This window comes from Phoca vitulina, unplaced genomic scaffold, assembly GCF_004348235.1.
Source record: "Phoca vitulina isolate PV1807 unplaced genomic scaffold, GSC_HSeal_1.0 scaffold13, whole genome shotgun sequence".
Lineage (NCBI taxonomy): Eukaryota > Metazoa > Chordata > Mammalia > Carnivora > Phocidae > Phoca > Phoca vitulina.
Window position 1 is genome coordinate 12,176,106 of NW_022589716.1, and position 18,015 is coordinate 12,194,120.

The 18,015-nt window shown below is 47.5% G+C and overlaps 1 protein-coding gene across 11 annotated transcripts in view; it reads left to right on the plus strand.

Moving 5' to 3' along the window:
- The window catches only part of CACNA2D3 (calcium voltage-gated channel auxiliary subunit alpha2delta 3), a 960,286-nt gene that overhangs the window by 741,561 nt on the left and 200,710 nt on the right, over nt 1-18,015 (plus strand). For all 11 annotated transcript variants that reach the window (XR_004300377.1, XM_032411506.1, XM_032411505.1 and 8 more), the window contains one exon: nt 6,222-6,296. Coding sequence is in view for 10 of the 11 variants with exons in the window: in XM_032411506.1 (XP_032267397.1) it covers nt 6,222-6,296 (75 nt within the window). In the remaining variant the exon portion in view is untranslated. The remainder of the gene's footprint in view (nt 1-6,221; nt 6,297-18,015) is intronic.

Sequence of the window (18,015 nt, forward strand, 5' to 3'; positions counted from 1 at the left end):
AGTCACGTAACACTTCGTGATTTGTTGCCATACTTACGTACCATCTGTACATTTATTTACATAATAGTTCATTTGTAAAGCCGGTGTCATCAGCCACTACAGAAGAATCGTAAAAACAAAACAAAAAATTAAAGAAATACTATTAAATGATGGCTTGATAATCTAAGATTTTGAACTTGAGGTCTGTTCTCTCTTTTTTAAGGTAATATGAAAGGCAAGTGTTAAAGATATACTAAGTGGAAACTTTCTTTTTAATATAATTGGAAGGATGGAAGAAATTTAAAAAGAGCTGGCTCTCACTAGTGATGCTGGCTAGTAAGTTCAATACCAGGCCCACATACCACCTAAAATCATCTTGCTCTACATTCTGGTTTTGTTTTGTTTGTTTGTTTGTTTTAAGAAAGTCAAACAGTGCATGGGAAGATGAAGGATAGCTGAGGAGTGAGCACCATGGGGATTGTTCAGCCTGGGTTTTAAGAAAGTCAAACAGTGCATGGGAAGATGAAGGATAGCTGAGGAGTGAGCACCATGGGGATTGTTCAGCCTGGGGCAATGGGCACCCCTGCCTTCTGGGGCTCCTCTCAGCACAGACACCAGCACCATGGCCACCATCCAGAAGCCCAGGGCCACCCCTACATAACGGCCCAGGCTTCTCAGAGTCCCCAGAGGGTCTGACTCTTCCCAGCATGTTCTGTCTGGCCCTTAGCGCCTGCTCCACCCCTAGAAGAGGAAACATCTTTGAACAAGCAAAACATGTCTGTTCCCATATGCTGTTGCCATTTAGCTGATAAAATTAGAAAGCCACCTTCATAACAAGAGGAAATGAACTCTAACCTAAAAAGAACACTCCTGGTTGTGACAAAGGCCCTCTGTCCTCCTGCCACCCTGGGCCTCTGACAATCTGCTTCATCCACCACCAAGGCTTCTACAGTTGGGAGTTAAGTTTCCAGAGGCATGATAGGGCAGCTGGCTGATCCTAACCCACATAGTAAGTGTTGGAAACTGTGTAGCTCCTCCAGGGGCTGAAAGCCACGGGAATGAAGGAGGGATTTGAGGCCCCTAAAGACAGTGGACCTTACTTGTATTGAAATCCCCAAACCCAGATGCCCAGAATTCCCGGCTCAGTGTTGAAGAAAGGGCAGCCCATCTTTAGAGAATGTTTCCAAACATTTCTTAAGCCTCTTATTTCCTATGAGAATATGTAGAAACTCAAGTACAGGGCCACCACTGGATATATGCCCAACAGTCCTGACAGGAGGAACATGATAGGGAAGTGATAATGATGAGCCTGTGCATCTGTCTGTCCTCAGAGTTTCCTCTGCCAGGCATCGTGCTGAGCTCTTTACAGCACTGTGTCCCTTAATCATAGGTGGACGCTGCCATCACCCCCATCTATAGCTAAGGAAACTGAGGCACCCGAAGCGTAAATAATGTGCCAAGTCTCACAACTAGCAAGCCCGGATTTTAGCTGCTACTACCCTGAAGCCATTAGGAACAATAAATGGCAGTAATAATAGTAGCAGTTGAAATGATAGTTAAAATACTAAAAATAATATAAGAGTTAAAAATAAGACAATAAAACATTCATTGAGCTTTTTACTGTGTGTTTGGTATGGTAAAGGGGTTTTAAAGGCCCCATTCCCATTGAATCATTACTATGCTTCCCCTGAATTGGGTGTCACTCGGCCCCATTCTTAGTTGAGGATACTTAAAATAACTTTCTCAGCATAACTCAGCTAATCAGAGATGAGTGAAATAAAATCTAACCACAGAATAGAGGACGATCGGCTACAGAAAATTCACCAGCGGTGCCTGAAGTAGAGGCATTTCTGCTGCATGCTTCCCCCCAAGGGTCAGGCTGGGAAGTGGAAACACAGGTATGACCTACCTGAGCCTGAGTCGGCCCTCCTCTGGTTCCCACAGAGAGACTTGGGAAATGGGGTGCACGTCAGCCCACGTGCTGAACAGGGGACAGCCACGGCTGAACAGGCTTATCTCATCCAGGAGAAGAGCTCCAGGGAGCCGAGTGTGGATCACACCTTTTCCTCTTGATTAACACCTTGTAAAGATGAGTCAGCTCTTGGCTCTTGGGGTTTTCCCAGAAGATAGAATTCTTTCTTTTCCCTTAGCTTCATAGATTTTCCCACAAGCAATCAGACTTCCTGTAATTTTTATTAAGAATTCCAGACACCCTAGCAATAACTTCCAGACACCATAACCTCTGTTAACATAATGAGCCATTTTATAATTGGGTTCACTTCATTAGCCCAAAGGCTCTGCACTTGGAAGGGAAGCACCTCCTTCCCTGGGGTGTTGGACCACGAGGATCCCGGACTCCAGGAGAGCATGCTTCGGGATGAGGGCCCTTTGGGCAGCCCCAAGTGCTGGAAGGCCTTGTGTCTGATTTGTTCCTATTACTCCATGGGACTGCACGGTAGAATGGACAGGAAGACTGGTTCTAGTTCAGATGAAACAAAAATTAGAGATTTCATCGGGATACTGATGTGTGGCCAACAATAAAGGCTGGGCATTGTCTTACTGTAAGCTTTTGGTTTTCTGAGAGGTTCATCCACAGAATGTGTTTTGAGGCTTACTCAGGATTTCTCTTCTTACGTCTCCATTAGGTTATGTCCACATGCCACCAATCAAGCAACAAAACATTGTGATGTTTTGTTCTCCTGGGAAGGACTTTAGCCTGATAGTTTCTGAATGTCAGGATGACTTTCTCAGGTACAGCCTTGCCAACCACCCACTGTGCACCTGCTGTGGTACATCACCTTCCCCTTTTGGGCTCATTTGTATTACTTACTTTAGTTCAAACTTTAAAGACGAACTAGACAATATTTGGGTAAAAGGATGAATGTTTTAAATACTCATGAACCTTACTGGAGCACGTCCTGTGTGCCAGATGTTATGCTAGGGGCTGTAGAAGTCAAAGATGAGTGAGATGCTCCATGCCCACAAAGAGCGCATTGTGATGGGGGAGGCACTGCCTCCTTGAGAACAAGGCAGAGGAGAGAAAGAACCAGCTAGGGCTGAGAGGCAAAGAAGTAGGTGTCCCATTTTCATGCATTAGGGTGAAGGTAGTAGTGGAAACATTCTCAAGGTTTTATGGAAACATGGTATGGAAAGGACGGAGCAATGGGGAGAGTCGGGAGAGACTTTTTATAGGACATGATCCCGACGCTGAGCTTATAGCATGGGCAAGAATTAACTGGGGAAGATGGGAAGGAGAGGTGCTCTAGACAGCTGACATTTATGAATAAAGGTGTGGGTGGGAGAGAAAACTGCAAGGGGGTTGTTGTCACTGCCATGTGCCCTAAGAAGCAATGCGTGGAAGGACGTAAAGATGGGTAGGGACCAGGCCCCAGGAGACCTGATGGATTTTATCTTACACGTGAAAGAGGTCTTTAATGGTTTTATACGGGGGAGCTACAGGGTCACAGTTGTTTTGACCTTGATCAATCTGGCGGATAGCTTTGTTGGGGCCTCTGTTTGAGGCACGAAGAGCAGTTAGGACCATTGTGGAAATCTATTACATTAAATCTACATGGATGGTGGGATGGGGAAGCAGCAATGAATTTGAGTAATTTCTGCAAGAAAAAGTAGTGATTACTTGGATTAAGAAGTTGGGGATGAAAGAAAGAAAGAAGTCTAAGGCTGATGCTCTAGTTTCTAACTTAGGAGCCTGGGTGGATGGATGGTACTCCCACAGAGAGAGAGGAGCAGAAAGAGTAGCACCCACCATGTTGGGCTGGGTGAGTCTGAGGCACCTGGGGGATGTCCAGGTAGAGATGCCCAATACACTGTTGGACACTTGGACCTGCCAGTGAGGGGAGAGGCTACGGGCTGGAGCACAGACCCAGGGATCAGCAGCATCCAGGTGCTTGCTGAAGTGTATTGGGGAAGAGAGCTAAAGCAGACAGGGGGCCCTGGGGATAGAAGCTTGGGGGAAAAGAGTGCTTGAGGGTGGGCAGAGGATGAGGATCCTATGAAACGGAGGATACCTGGGTGTATGGGGCCTGGAAGCTGAGGGAATAGAGAGTGTCGGGAGGGAGGGCAGTCGGCCAATACAACTGGGAAGATTCAAGAGAGCTTTCTGTAGGGCAGGGCCAGCCATCAGGTGGCCAGTGGCCATAGTAGAGAAGGGAGTTCTGGTGGCTTCTTGGTGGGGGGCAGGGGCACAGCAAAGGCAAATTCCAGTAGGTGGCACCAATGAGCAACAGGGGCGGGGATAGCAGTTGGACAATGAGTGGAGGATACTGGGTGGGAAGTCAGCTCAGCCTTTGCATTCCAGGGGAGGAAGCAGGGTTTAGGTCAGCTATGTGGGATCTGCGCTCAAGTCCGTTCCCTTCATTGTTTCCCACTTCCTCCTTTTCCACTTTCTCCCTTCCCTGCTCCTCTTCCCTCCATCCCAACCACCAGTTTGACCACATGGTTTGACTTCGGCCATCATGGAGGCAGGCATGAAATAATCAAAGTCTTGCTTGACGGATATCTTGATTCCTTATAATCAACCTCACAAATAATAGTTGTCATTTTGATTAGTACCATACAAGAAAAGTAGAGTTTGAAGAGAGCATATACAAGGAGTTCTACCTTCTTCTGAATATTACCTCCTACAAGCAAACCAAGAACTGAAGTAACGTGCGTTAGAAGGCACTGAATATATTAGCTGACTATAAAATATCACTGTTTGGTCAAATTTTGAGTTTGCGTTTCTAATCAAATACCACTTTTGCCTTTAATGGAAAAAAGTCAAACTCTCTGAGTCCTTTTTGACCCTTCGAGTCTGTATTAAACTGGGACATAATAATGGTAATTAATTCAGTGCTGACTGTGTCTGACATTCATTTTTCCAAGAGACAAGATGAAAGAGATGATACACATCTCAAAGGATAGGATATCTCTGGTTTATCTTTCACAGAATAATGAAATATACTTTATCATTAGAGTCTTGTAGAATCTTATTAAGACTTGCTGTGCAAGGTAACTCCAGGAGAAAATGTCTGTTGCCCTTGACGACCACGTGCATATTTGCTTTATGTAATGCAAGGGAAACTTTTAATTGTTGGTGTTAAATTCTCTGAAGTTAATTCCACATCACCTTGACGTTAAGCTAACAAGCAGACAGGGTCATTCTTGGTTTGTAAACTCTGTTGTCTGGATCATTTAATAGTATCATATTCAAAAATGTGAGTGGCAGAGAATTTGAAAGAAAAGGAACAGTGAGGGCTCAGAACTATGAAATAACTTGTCGGAAAAAATAGAGGGTTTTTTTTCTTTCCTCTCCCCTTTCACTACTCTGGCAAAGTGGGTTACATTTTCTTTCTTCAGAGAGAGATCAGTATGGGTTTTATGCCAGGGGCCATTTTAATACATGAATGATTTGTAGGTAAATTTATTGTAGCCAATGGGTGCAGTCAACTGTGTAATAGAAATATTGTCAAAAAGCTGGGATTATTATTTAAATAAGTGCAGTGTTAAATTTGATTACATACTTTTTAAAGCTAATAAAACATTTCATTGCTCTCAAACTATTTCCCATAGTCCCATTTAGTCAGAAAACATAAATTAAGTGAGGCTCTGCATAGAAAATGACCCAGGCTTTGTGTCAATGGAAGCATGCATGGAAAAGCTTGGCAGCCTCCAAATTTAAAGACGAAAGGATATAAAAAGGGGTTGGCAGGCTCCTGTCTGGGCTGGTGGGGACACTTTTATCCTTGAAGAATTATGGAAAATGACTGCCTCGTGCATGCTCGAGATGGCCCCTATGGGTGTGGACTTGTACCAAGTCTAGATGTGAATCAGAGGAGGCCTCCTCTTTGCTCCCCTTATCATGGGGAGATGGAAGACACCCATGTGGCTAAAACTCTGTTTGCTTGACAGAGGGTCTTACCAGAAACATCAGCTACTTTCTTAAAAAAAAAAAAAAGGAATTGTTTTTGTTTTAAATAAATCAAAGTAAAGCCCTTTGATGCCAACATGGGGATGTGACATTTTAAATTGTGCTATTTGCTGAGCTTATCCTGTGACAGGTCTTCATTTCTACCAAATGTCAAGGATCAACGCCTTGCATTCATTTTAATGAAATATTGTGCTGATAAGGGTTATGAATGCCAAGTTTAAGCTGTAAATTACTAAATGTCGGGCTGCTTTATGCTTTGTGAATCCACCAGGGAGCCAGATAATGAAGGTTTCTTTCTCACTTCTTCTTACAGTTAGGGATTCACGGTTATGCCTTTGCAATCACAAATAATGGATATATCCTGACGCATCCAGAACTCAGACCACTGGTAAGAGAAATGCCTGTTTCTATGTTTCTCCTTTTATGATTTTAAGAGATTTTCTTCGGTTCTACAGTGATGACACTTTGCATCAGTGTTTATTTTGAAAGTTCAATTTATAGTATTTTGACACATAATACATAAGTGATGTAGGATAAATATATTTACTATCATTCTTTTATATATAAATCAGTATATATCTATGTACATTTTTAAATTTATTTCACATCTGCCAACACATGCAAAAAAATTTTAACTCTAGACATTTAAACCCATCATAATGGGTACCTTTTTATAACAAATGATCTCTCACACTCCAACGAGACCCACTTATTACAAGTTACATTGGACACAACAAATTAGACCCAGGATCCCTGGAAATTCATTATGGTGGGATTTGCCCCTGAATTCCATGGCCTAAGCTCAGTGCCTCCTGTGTTGAAGATATTCAACAATGCCTTTTTTGTTTAATCTGAACAGTGGAGATTTTCTCCATTCCCTGCCTAAACCATATCCAGTAGCATTGTTTGGTGACCTGATGTGTAAACCATTTTCCTTCTGAAGTGAGTGGGGTCAGGCCAGATCCAGGACAGCCCATGGTGTCCTTGTCCACCCTGCCCCCTGGGGAGAGGCTGCCTGGAGCACTGTGTTGAGGAGGAGTCCGAGGGGCAGCCAGGCTCAATGGTTGGGAAGCGTTGGGCTGCTGATAGTCTCCCCTGCGGACTCTGGAGGGACGTTGGCGGTGAGCGTGTTTCCTGTCTCTGGTCTAGTTTCAACGTGCTGAAAGAAGGACAGCCCTTTGGGTTTGAGTGTGTTTAGCTAATTTTACAGAAGATATAAAGTCATAAAAAATAATACTGTACACTCTGCTTTTGAGAGTTAAGAAAGTGTAGGTGGTTTTGTACAGCCACACACACCCGTGTTTGCTTGCACCCACCTACCCCACACATTCTAGTTTCTTTCATCGTAATCAGAAAATAGTGGCTCAGGGTCTGCTGGGCAAATGTTTGCTGGGGCAGCATCACAGGAACCAGTTTGCTTCTCCCGTGGATCCTTGTCTAGAAAGAGCTCGTGTTTGAACGGCATCATCATCCAACTTTGCTCTAATCGCCATGCTCTTTATGGAGTCTTGGCCACGTCATGTGGATCTCATGTGCATGCTTTAAGATGGGACTTATGGTAATATTTGATTTCAACAATCTTTTTATCAGAAAAGGGTTGCATTAACTGGTTAGCTGATTCCAAATGTAACTCAGAGGGATTGAAAAGTCTGATTGAAAAAGCTACTAATTTCTTAAGGATGTTTAAGTCTAAAAATATTTTTAAGTCTAAAAAGCTTAACCTGTTACCCATGTCCAAGCTACTCGGGGTTGTCTGTTGCGGGTGAGAGGAATTACGTGTTTGTGGTGGAATATGGGCTCCTAGTGCTTATTTATTACAAATTGGAGTGGAACAAAGTCAATAAAACAATCAAACCTGGATCCTCTGCCCTTGAATGAATTAGCTTCCTATTTATCAGCTTTTTAAAAAGGAATGAACTGGAACCAGGCATCAGAAGCCACCAAGGTAACTTCTCTCTCTCTGTAGCAATGGACATGAGCAGCTCCCACCTGTGCAGTTGACTCACAGTGCCTTCCTGGTCTTTTATGTCTGCTGGTCATGCAACACATGGCTTGTTTGCAAATAGTCCATCTGATAGACTTTCCAGAGCTGTGGCCACTGAAGGGGCAGACAAAAGGCTTCTAGAAAAGCAGGGCAAGCAGCCAGCACCCATCATCCCATGACAGTGCAAGTGCTCACAAATACAAGTCCTTTCTCTTCTTCTCACTGCTAAAACACTGTAGTGAATGGTTTCACCAAAAGTGATGGCCAGGGTCAAGTTCCCATAAATGGGATGGCCCAGGCAAATGCCCCAGCCTCTCACCTGTGAAAATCCAAACCAGATGGACCACTGTGCAATTGATCCATGATAGGAACATAAGGGGTGCCTCTGGGTGGCTCAATCAGTTGAGCATCTGACTCTTGGTTTTGTTCAGGTCATGATCTCGGGGTCATGAGATGGAGTCCCGCTTCAGGCTCTGCGCTCAGAATAGAATCTGCTTGAAGATCCTCTCCCTCTGCCCCTCCCCTCACTCTCTCTTGTGCGCACGCTCTCTCTCTCTCTCAAATATAAAATAAATCTTTACAAAAAAAAGAACACAAGGAATGGCCAGGCCATTTATCAATCTCTGACCCTGATTTCATGAGGTACTTAGGAGTGGTTTGGAGTGATGCCAACCATTGAGGATTACATGAATGAATCCACCCGAGTGTGATCGATAAGTGGATGTGGACTCTGCCTTGAGTTTTACATTTTCCTCTTGGACAAAAGACAGTGGTGAAGTGGGAGGAACTCAACTTTAGCAACACACAGGTTGCCCTTGACTCTTGTCCTGCCATATCCTGTCTGTGTGACTTTGGGTAAGTCACACAGCCTCTCTGAGCTTCATTTTCTCTTGGGATCCTGCCATAACCATAACGTAGAGATCATAGCTTTGTTGTCAGAGTAGATGGGATAATGCATGCAGAAAGCCTTGTGTGACAAGGAGGCCCTGGGATATCACGGGGACAGTGGTGGTCCCACCAGCTTCCTGTGTCTGTTATATTGCTGGCTCTATCGATCTGTCCTCAGCTGCTATAAAGGTTGGAGGATGTGGTGGTGGTGGATACTTTGGAGGATCTAAAGGACACTTTTTGATGATTCGGTTGCTTCAGACTGTTACGATAAACGTTGGCGAGGATTGTACACACGCACACACACATGCACACACGCAAACACGCATGCGCACAGTGTCAGTTTCCTAGGCCAGCTGTGGTCTGGAAGACAGGTAGACGACAGCTGTACCATGAGGTTCTTTGTGAGCTCTCCCATGTGCGGAGACTAAAGTTCATTGTTGTTGTTTGTCTGTTTTCAAAGTATCAATACAAGTAATAGTAAGAATTGTGGTAATGGAAGAGTGATTAGGTCAGCTAGCTAAGCGTCCGTCCACGTGGATGGAACTCTCCTGGCGCTGGCGTGCACGAGTGGTCAGTTCATCTCGGTTTTGCTTACCCCCACAACAAAGGCAGAACGTTTTTCCCCTTCCTTTTCCCTAAGCACCAGCCCCCTCAGCACACAGGAGGGACTCAGGAGGTGAGCCAAAGAAGGGACCCTCTAAAGCTACTGTTCGTTTCCACTTCTTTTGGGTCCTTCTGGAAAATGTTACTTGTGAGCTTGCCCTGGAAACCAGGCATCTGCACCGGACATCAGTCTCCCCTGATAAGACCCCTCCCGCACAGCTAGGGACAGCCAGCCGTGCTCCCCTGGCTACCTGGGGCAGGGAACCCTCCTTCCAACCCAACTCGCCTCTCCCATGCCCTCATGAGTCCTGATTATAAATGGACGTTGCCCTTGGTTCTGGCCAGGCCTGCCAGATTCACACGGCGGGTGTGAGTGTGGGGTTGTGGCCAGCATGGGAGGATGGCGCAAGCTCACTTAGAATAACTCCAATTCCCTCTCCCTCTGCCACCAAGGCTGTTTCTTGCCCCTGCAGCCAGAGGAAAGAAGTGGGTTTCTCTGAAGCACAATACCAATATTTTTCTAATTTGTCCAATAAAATCTTTCCCTTGAACTTCATGTTTGGCTTGATTTTATCCAGTATTTTCTTTAATCTTGTGTGATTTGAGTGTGAATCATGAGGCGTCTCCAAAAACAGCTCAGATATAGGAGCCTTCACTCAGGCTTGCTTTCATTTCATTGGCAAAACTGCCAATGAATACTTTTCTGTTGATAACCGGGCCCTCTTTAGTCTTTCTCCAAGTGTTCCTCGACCTCTGTATCCTCACTACCACCTTGTGACTTCTGGAAGACTAGCGTTCATGCAGCACACCTTTACCTGGGTCCAGGTGCGCTGGGTCCCGTGCTGGCCTGGGGGCCGCATTGCTGTCTTCCAGTCCCTCGTGGTGGGGGAGTGGGACAACATCACAGCAAGAGGGACTCAAATTAGACCTGGAGGAATGCTGTTTGAGTAGTTCTTAGACATCTGGAAGTTTTCTTCTGGATCTTTACCACCCTTTAACATTCAGGTTAAAAAATATTTCAAAGTATAGTTACTGTTAGATTTCATTTTCTCGTGCTTTATTTTCCCCACATCTTCCAAATATTTATGGATTTTTTTTTTCCTAAAACGTGGAGCCCTGACCGTATGTCTTTTTCTCTTGCCCAACAGGGCATCGAGGGAAATAAAATTGGGAAGGTGCCACCATTAGCATGACCTGATTTTTGTTGAAATTTTAGTGTTCCATCTGCCCCTGCATTTTAGAAGGGAGGGTCATCTGAGTTGATTTCCTTTCCCAAGGAGGCCTGGAATGCGGACCTGGTCAAACCACCAAAAGAACACAAATAAGTCTCCTTTCCAGGAGCCACAACACAGGCAGGGCTCCACCGAGAAGCCTGGGGCAGGACTCATTTCCACGGAGACCGCGTGGACATCTGCCAAAAGCTGTTTGCTCTGTGTCTGTAAGCCTGGGAGATGGGGAAGGATGCTGGGGGGTTTCTCTTCTGGATGAAAATTTGCCAGTCACATCAGCCACTGGGTGTTGTAGGTGGATGAAATGGGGGTGGGGATGATGGAGAGAAACCTCTGTTCATCCCTTCAGTGTTTGCGGGGCACCCACTACATTCTAGACCCGAGCAAAGTGCTCAAGGTGGTTACAGAGATGTGCTCTGCCTCAAAGAACTCAAAATCTAAAAGGATGGATAAGATTTTATACTTTGGGTACATAAGTGACTGTAGACATTACTAGAGAAGGTGCATTTCTGTATGTTTGCTATTGTTGTTGTTGGCTTTACTGTGTTTTTCTAACATCCATTGATGACTAATTCTATGACAGGTGCCGTGCTGTTTTACATTAACTAATTTAATAGGAAACCTATTAGTAGGTGTTGTGCAAAGGCCTGGAGGCTCAAAGGAAGGGTGCCTGTGGGGACAGGCCTGGGAAGAAGGTGTGTGGAGAAGGCAGCCTGAGGTCAGACTATAAACAGATGTGCATGCCAGGCTGAGGGGCTACAGTTCTCTGCGGGGAAGGCAGATACCCCCCTTGTGATAAAGTGGTAAAGTGACTAGGAAGTTTCAGACCCAGATCCAGTGCCATGTGCTGAGTTTTGCTCCGCTGGTTGGATCTTCAGGAAATGGGAGGCAGAGTGGTGGGAGACCAAGAGGCCTGGTCTCTGCAGCCACATGGATGAACAACAGGGTCATAATTGGACGATTGTAGTTAGAATCTGTCTAGACTGGCACCGTCTAGTAAAAATATAATGTGAGCCACAAACATGAGCTGCTTATGTCATCTAAAATTTTCCAGTGGTCACATCTGAAAAAGCAAAAGGGAAACAGGTGGAATGAAGTTTAAGAGTGTATTTAGGTTAACGCGGTATATCCAAAATCACAGAGTTTCAACATAAAATCAATAAAAAAATTATTAATGTGCTATTTTCGGTTATTTTCATACTAACCTTTGAAATCGGATGTGTCTCTCATGCTCTCAGAACATCTCGCTTAGACTAGCCACATTTCAGGTGCTCCAGACGCTAGCGGATGGGACAGCACAGGTCGAGAGCGTGACCAGACATTCTGGACCCTTTCCTTAAAGTGGGTGGGAACAGACTCCACCAGCAGCATCTCCTGGTGCTCTCCCGCCCTGGTAGTCTGTGCAAACAGAGGGTGGCTAGTCTCAAAACATCCTTGTGGTCTCAAAACCCGCCCCTCCCCGCCCACCCCCACCCCCCGGCTGCAGAGTGGAAGCCGGGAGTTGTTCGGAATCCAGGAGCATAAGGTCGAAATCCAGGAGCATAAGGTTGATGGCCAGAGTGGATGGGCTCCTGGGTTTGGCCATGCGGCTCTCGTGGTTTCAGCCGTGTGAGTTCACTCCTAAGCCATGCAGCCTTCCTCAACCAAATGCACAGCCCAGGCCAGCGAGTGGGAAGCCTTAGCCGCCTGGAGTGAGCCCGAACTGTCAGGTTTTCTAAATCAGAATACTCAGACACCCACACCATGTCTTTGTTCTGCCAAACTCACGTTCACTCTCGCAGGAGCCCAAATGGTGCAGATACGTGTGCCGTCTTCCCACCTATTACAGAATCTTTCCACGCTCTCCGGGATTCCGCGTTGCTGTGCCAGCTACTGGCTCTCCACAGCCCGAGTTCTGTCTGACCTCCCCAGCCTTTCCCGTGGGGCACTCCTTGACCGTCCCACTCTAAATGTTCATTCTGCCACCTTGGTCTTGTGGACATCTGGGCGGTTCATTTTTCCTTGTCCTTCTGCTATTGCACATGGGTTGTAGATGAGCCCTTGCAGAAGATCATAGAACATGTGAGTTAACATGCGGATGTGCTAATAAATATATTCTTATGCTAGAGTCCTCTCCTGTGGAATTCAGTGGACATTCCCATAGGCACATGTGAATATATGCTAAATGCAAAGTAGACCGTGCATATCAAACACCGTTTAAATAGGAAGGAGCTTAGAAGTTGGGGGCACTATGAGAATCTTGTCCAGATCCAACTGACTTAGCTCAAGCAATGGACCACGTGAAGAGCTTCTGTATCGTCGCCAAAACCGTTGATGTGGAGTTGAAATGCGATCTTTAGACCATCGTGCAGATCTTCGGTTGTGCAGGGGCTACCTCCATCCCACACATCTCATGGTTTTATTGTTTTGGTAATCCCTGCACTGGACACACCTCAGTTCATTTCCCTTCATTTCTTCCGCTCATCCACACCTATTCAGTGCAAATGAGAAGGGTTCTTTCTCGGTCCACAGGTGTGGGCGTGGCCTCCCCATGCCTTTTCCCTGCCCCCTACACGTTCTATTGGATCTGGCTGGAAAAATGTGCCCTGAGCCCTCCCACCTCTCTCTGTCTCTATGCCCTGGTCAGGGCCACTATTCTTATGTCTCTCCCAGATGGCTGCAGTCCCCGTTCTGATTCTCTCTGGGCACCTGGGTTTGCCCCGCCCCCCACCCCCGCCCTGGCATTATTCACTTTGCAGGTCAGAGGGGGCTTTCACAGATGTCAGTCAGATGGCAGGGCCATTTAGTGTGAAACCCAAACTCCTGGCTGTGCCCCGAGCACCCTGCTAGATCTGGCTCGACCTCCTTGTTCTGCCTGAGCTTGCGGGGCTGCCCACGGTGCTCACCTGTGTTCTGGCCACACGCTGGCCCTTTTGTCCATTCCTCCAACCCCCCAAGCTCCTTCCTGCTCTGAATCCTTGTTCCTGCTCTCCTCTCTACCTGGAATCTCATCCCAACCACACTGGTGGCTGGCTTGTTCTCATCTTCTGTGCCTCCTAGAGATGTCAGCCCTGCAGAGAGGCTCTCCTGCTCGTGGACCAAAGGAGCCACCCCCTCCCCCACCCTGTCACATCCCCTGCTATCCTTTCCTTGGATCACTAATCGCTCTTGGGAAATGTTGATGTGTTCAACTTTTCCCCTCCTGTCACTTGATGGTTCCTGGGATTTTGCTGCTGAACAGAAGAGAGTCAGTAAATATTTGTTGAATGATTTTGATGATGTTTGAACAATGTTGATGACTGTATGTCTGGGTTCCAATTTCCCACGACAAATGAGAAGTGCAGGTGCCACACATTCACTCATCAAACGTGTATTGAGTCCTTGCTATATCAGGCACAGAAACTGAATTACATGTGATTGGTCAGTCCCTCCTCTCTTTCCGCCCCTCCCTCTGCCCTCCAGCTTGCCTGCAAGCATTCATCAGATGTTCCTAGAGTCAAGCACTGTGCTAGCTCATAGGGACGTAGAAGCAGGTAAAAGGGTGTCTCTGCCCACAGAAGCTCACTGCACAAAGCAAGAGTTTCCCCGACAGCGGGAGGGAGGCCAAGAAGAGTTAGGGACTCCCAGTGGGAGTTAAATGCTAAGTTAAATGCCGTTCTTGAGGAAAGATGCCCTTGAAATGCAGGAGGGCTTCCCAGAGGAGGTGGCATTCTCCCCAACCGCGTCCACCCATCCACCCTAGAGGATATTTTCCCCGCTCAGCAGGGGCCCAACCCTCTCCCCAGGACCGCTGTCCTCAGCCCTGGCCAGACACACGACTTCTCGCTCTGGTCTCAGAACCATGCAGGAGCCTTTCAGGGGATTTCCATTCACTTCCAAACCTTTCTCCCAAGTGCGGAATTCCTTCTCGCCCTCCTCTCGGGCTGCTGATGAACTGAAGGAGACTCCCCAGTAGGTGGCGCCCAGGCACCGCCGTGCGCCCTGTCCGCGCGCAGATGGTGTCCCTGCCTGAGGCACCTTCTCAGAACGAAGCCCGGGCGACTCCAGCTTAGGCCTGATCTGAATCCATTCCGTTTCGTTTTCAAAGAAAGAATTAAGGGATGCCTCGTAAGTGTATCTGCTCAGAGGAGTGTGTTCTGTGAGAAAAATAAACACGGTTGTTTGGCCCCCATGTAGCAAGCCTGTTCTTTTTGAAATACATCGTTTGACCAAAGAGGAGGCAGAGCCTTGCATGCCTTCCTCTTGGGGAAATTGTTGAAGGCACCGTTTGCCGGCCCTGGTCTGGACACTTGGGTGCCAGCAGCGCAGCCCTGAGCGGGGAGCGCTTTCCGCTCCAGAGCCTGGGGATGAAGCAAGGTCGTGGGGTGCCAGGATCTCTGTGGGGTGGGAGCTCCCCTCCGTTCTGCAAACCTCAACGACTCAACAGCCTCTGGGTCCCCAAGTTATGTGCTAGGTGTGTGCTTGGACACTCAGGGCGTAGATGGGGTTGAGCTGATGGGGGGCTGGCCGCAACAGCGCAGTGTCACTTAGCAGGTCTGGACTCAGGCTCTGGGCTGAGCATCTTTGTGTGGTTTGCCTTCTTAAGTGTCCTGCGTGGTGGTGCCCATCCCAGAGGGAATGACTAATGCCTTGGCCAAGGACTATGGGGCAGAAAGCAAATTTGGGCCAGTCTTCAGGGAAAGGGAAAAAAAAAAAAAAAAAAAAAAAGGATGATGATGGACAGTGACATGCTCCTGGTCATTTTTCAGAAAGTTAAACCCATTCTATTGAAAGGAGGTCCTTAACTGTGAAGCAGTGTTATAAGGTTCTCGGACAGAGTGCAGTTTGTGGGGGAGAGCCTCGCTTAGCTCCTGCAGACACTTGGCCCCTTGCCCTCTGCTCTCTGCCCCGGCACACTGCCCCAGACCGCACTCAGCAGCGGTTCCTCTGTGCTGAGCCCTGGGTGGGGTTTGGCTAGTGGGGGACACCGGCAACAGGTAGAGAGAGGCCGGTGGGGTGGGAGTGCACCTTCAGCCCTGTGCCCCCGGGACCGGCTGCACCCAATCTAAAGCCACATCAACCTCCCCGTCTCTGTGGCTTTCTCTCCCTCTGGGGGCTCTCTGTCCCTTCAGGCAGAGTGCTAGAAAGGTCCCCACTGCTCCTGGCTGCAGGGGAGTGCACCATTTCTCCTAGTTTCCCTCGGCCTGCCCACACTGCCCGTTACAATAGCCTCTTTATTAAACCTTCCTTAATTAGCCAGCGTGACTATGTCATGTGCTTCCTGCTGGGGCCCTGACTGATACAAAGGTAAGAGTAGACAGAAGGTTTGTTTTTCTTAAGTCCTGACTCTACCAAAAAAGAAAGAAAGAAGGAAGAAGGAAGGATGGAAGGAAAGCAATGGGAAGGAGGAAGGAAGAGAAGGAAGAGCAAGAGACCCCCTATCATTCCTTGTTTATTCATGTATGTAGTTCTCTCTCAATTCATTGGGAGCAGAGAGATTCCATATACCCTTCTAGTGAATTCCCCTTTTGCTCAAGTGATTAAGAATCGATACCTGTTGCTTACAGCCTGGCTGATAGAACAGTGAAATCCCCAAGTCTGGGAGCCTCTGCTGGGTGTGGCTCTGACCCCAGCTCTCAGGGACCCCAGTCTGCACCCCTTCACCCACCTCCCTCCCAATGAGGTCTCTCCCCATCCAACCAGGCTTCTTGCATAGACCTTTGAGTTTGGCCTCTGCACTACGTATAGTTGAACACATCTGCCCCTCACTGCAGGGCAAGCAACCTGAATGCTGATCAGATTGTGTTTTGCTCACCTGTGTATATCCATGGCCTGGTGAGGTACCTAGCAGAAGAGATGGAGTGGCAAAGAGGTGGGGAGAGAAGACTCACATCTAGGAAACTGATGACACGCTGTATTATTAAGCACCAGGGTGAAAATACCGATAAGAAGTAGAATTTATAAAAGGACTTGGTGTCTTGCTGTGGAAGGGGATGGCTGGAGGAGGCTGTGGAGAGCTGGTGTGCAGCCTAGAAGCTTGAGCTCACAGTTTGTGAGCCAGGCCAGCACAGCTGGGAACAGCAAAGGGCCCTTCAGATGCCAGATGCATAACTAGCTCCTTGCACTGCTGATGTGGTGAGCCTATCCTCCCTTCATCCTTCCCTCCCTCCCTTCTTTGCTCCCCTGCCTCCCTCCCTGCCTCCTTCCCTCCCAGCAGTCCTCCCTCACCTGGCATGTATTCATTGGACACTTCTCATGTGCCACACGCTCTATTAGATGCCAGAGATCTAGCGATAAGACAAGACAGACATAATTCCCTTTCATTTCCTGTTTACAATCTCATGGAGATTTTTAAAGCTCCTAAGTAAACATAAATAAAAAACACTACACATTTGGGATAAACTCTCCAAAAGAAACAAGGTCTGAGAAAACAAAAAAGTAGGGAGAGGCACGTCCCTTAGCTGGATGGTCAGGGAGAGCCCTTCCTGGGAATGGCATGTTTAGCGGAGCCCTGAGGGAGGGAAAAAAAAAAAAAAATCACCATGCAAAGATGTCAGAGACTCATTCAGGCTGAGGGAACAGTGTAAGCGAAGACACTGAGGTGTGGGATGTTAGGATGTCATGCATCTGGAACCTCTTGGTAGATCTAGAACAGACTTCCAAAGCCCAAGGGGAGGTGACCGGAGGTTCTGTTGATGAGGTCCTACTTGGGAAGAAGCTTAGTGAAGCACTTGACGTACTCTGCCCATGTCCCCTCGGTCCCTGCCATTTTCCACACATACCAGCACCTGGCTGAAGACTTTCCCTGGCTTCTGGAGTACACTCCTCTGAGGCACACAGCAGGCCAGAGGTGGCAGGGAATTAGCCTCCCTCCACCAAAGACTGGTGAGCACTCCCACCTCTCAGGCCAGATATCTCCAGGTGCCTCCTCAGCAGCGGCTCCCAGAGCCCTGCGGTGGGACTGGGCTCTGGTTGCCCGCAGCGCTGCGGTGCTTGATGACGCACCTTGTGTGGGCTGCCTGCCTATCTCCGTCTCTGAGTCACTTTGCCATGTCCCTACAGGCATTTCCGGGGAACCCCTCCCAGGTGAATACCTTGCCCTTGAATCCTGGTCTCTGGGACTGCTTCAGAGAGAACTCAAGCCGGGACACCAGTGGACTGATACCTCTCTGCAAAAATCGATATGCTGTAGCCTAGAGCTTCAGATGCAGTTTTGTGTGCACCCACACCGCCCTTTGCATTAACATGATGCCATCCGTCAAATGTCCCATCTATTTCAGGCCCCTGCACGTGAATGCACATCACACCAGCCAACTTGGAGAATCCACATTTGCACTTAGAAGTACCAGGGAGCATGGGCTCTGTGCCGTTCATAATCAAGGGTAGGCATTTTAAGGAAATTTGGTTTAGAGATAACATCCTCTGCCGCTTTATTGTTTGGC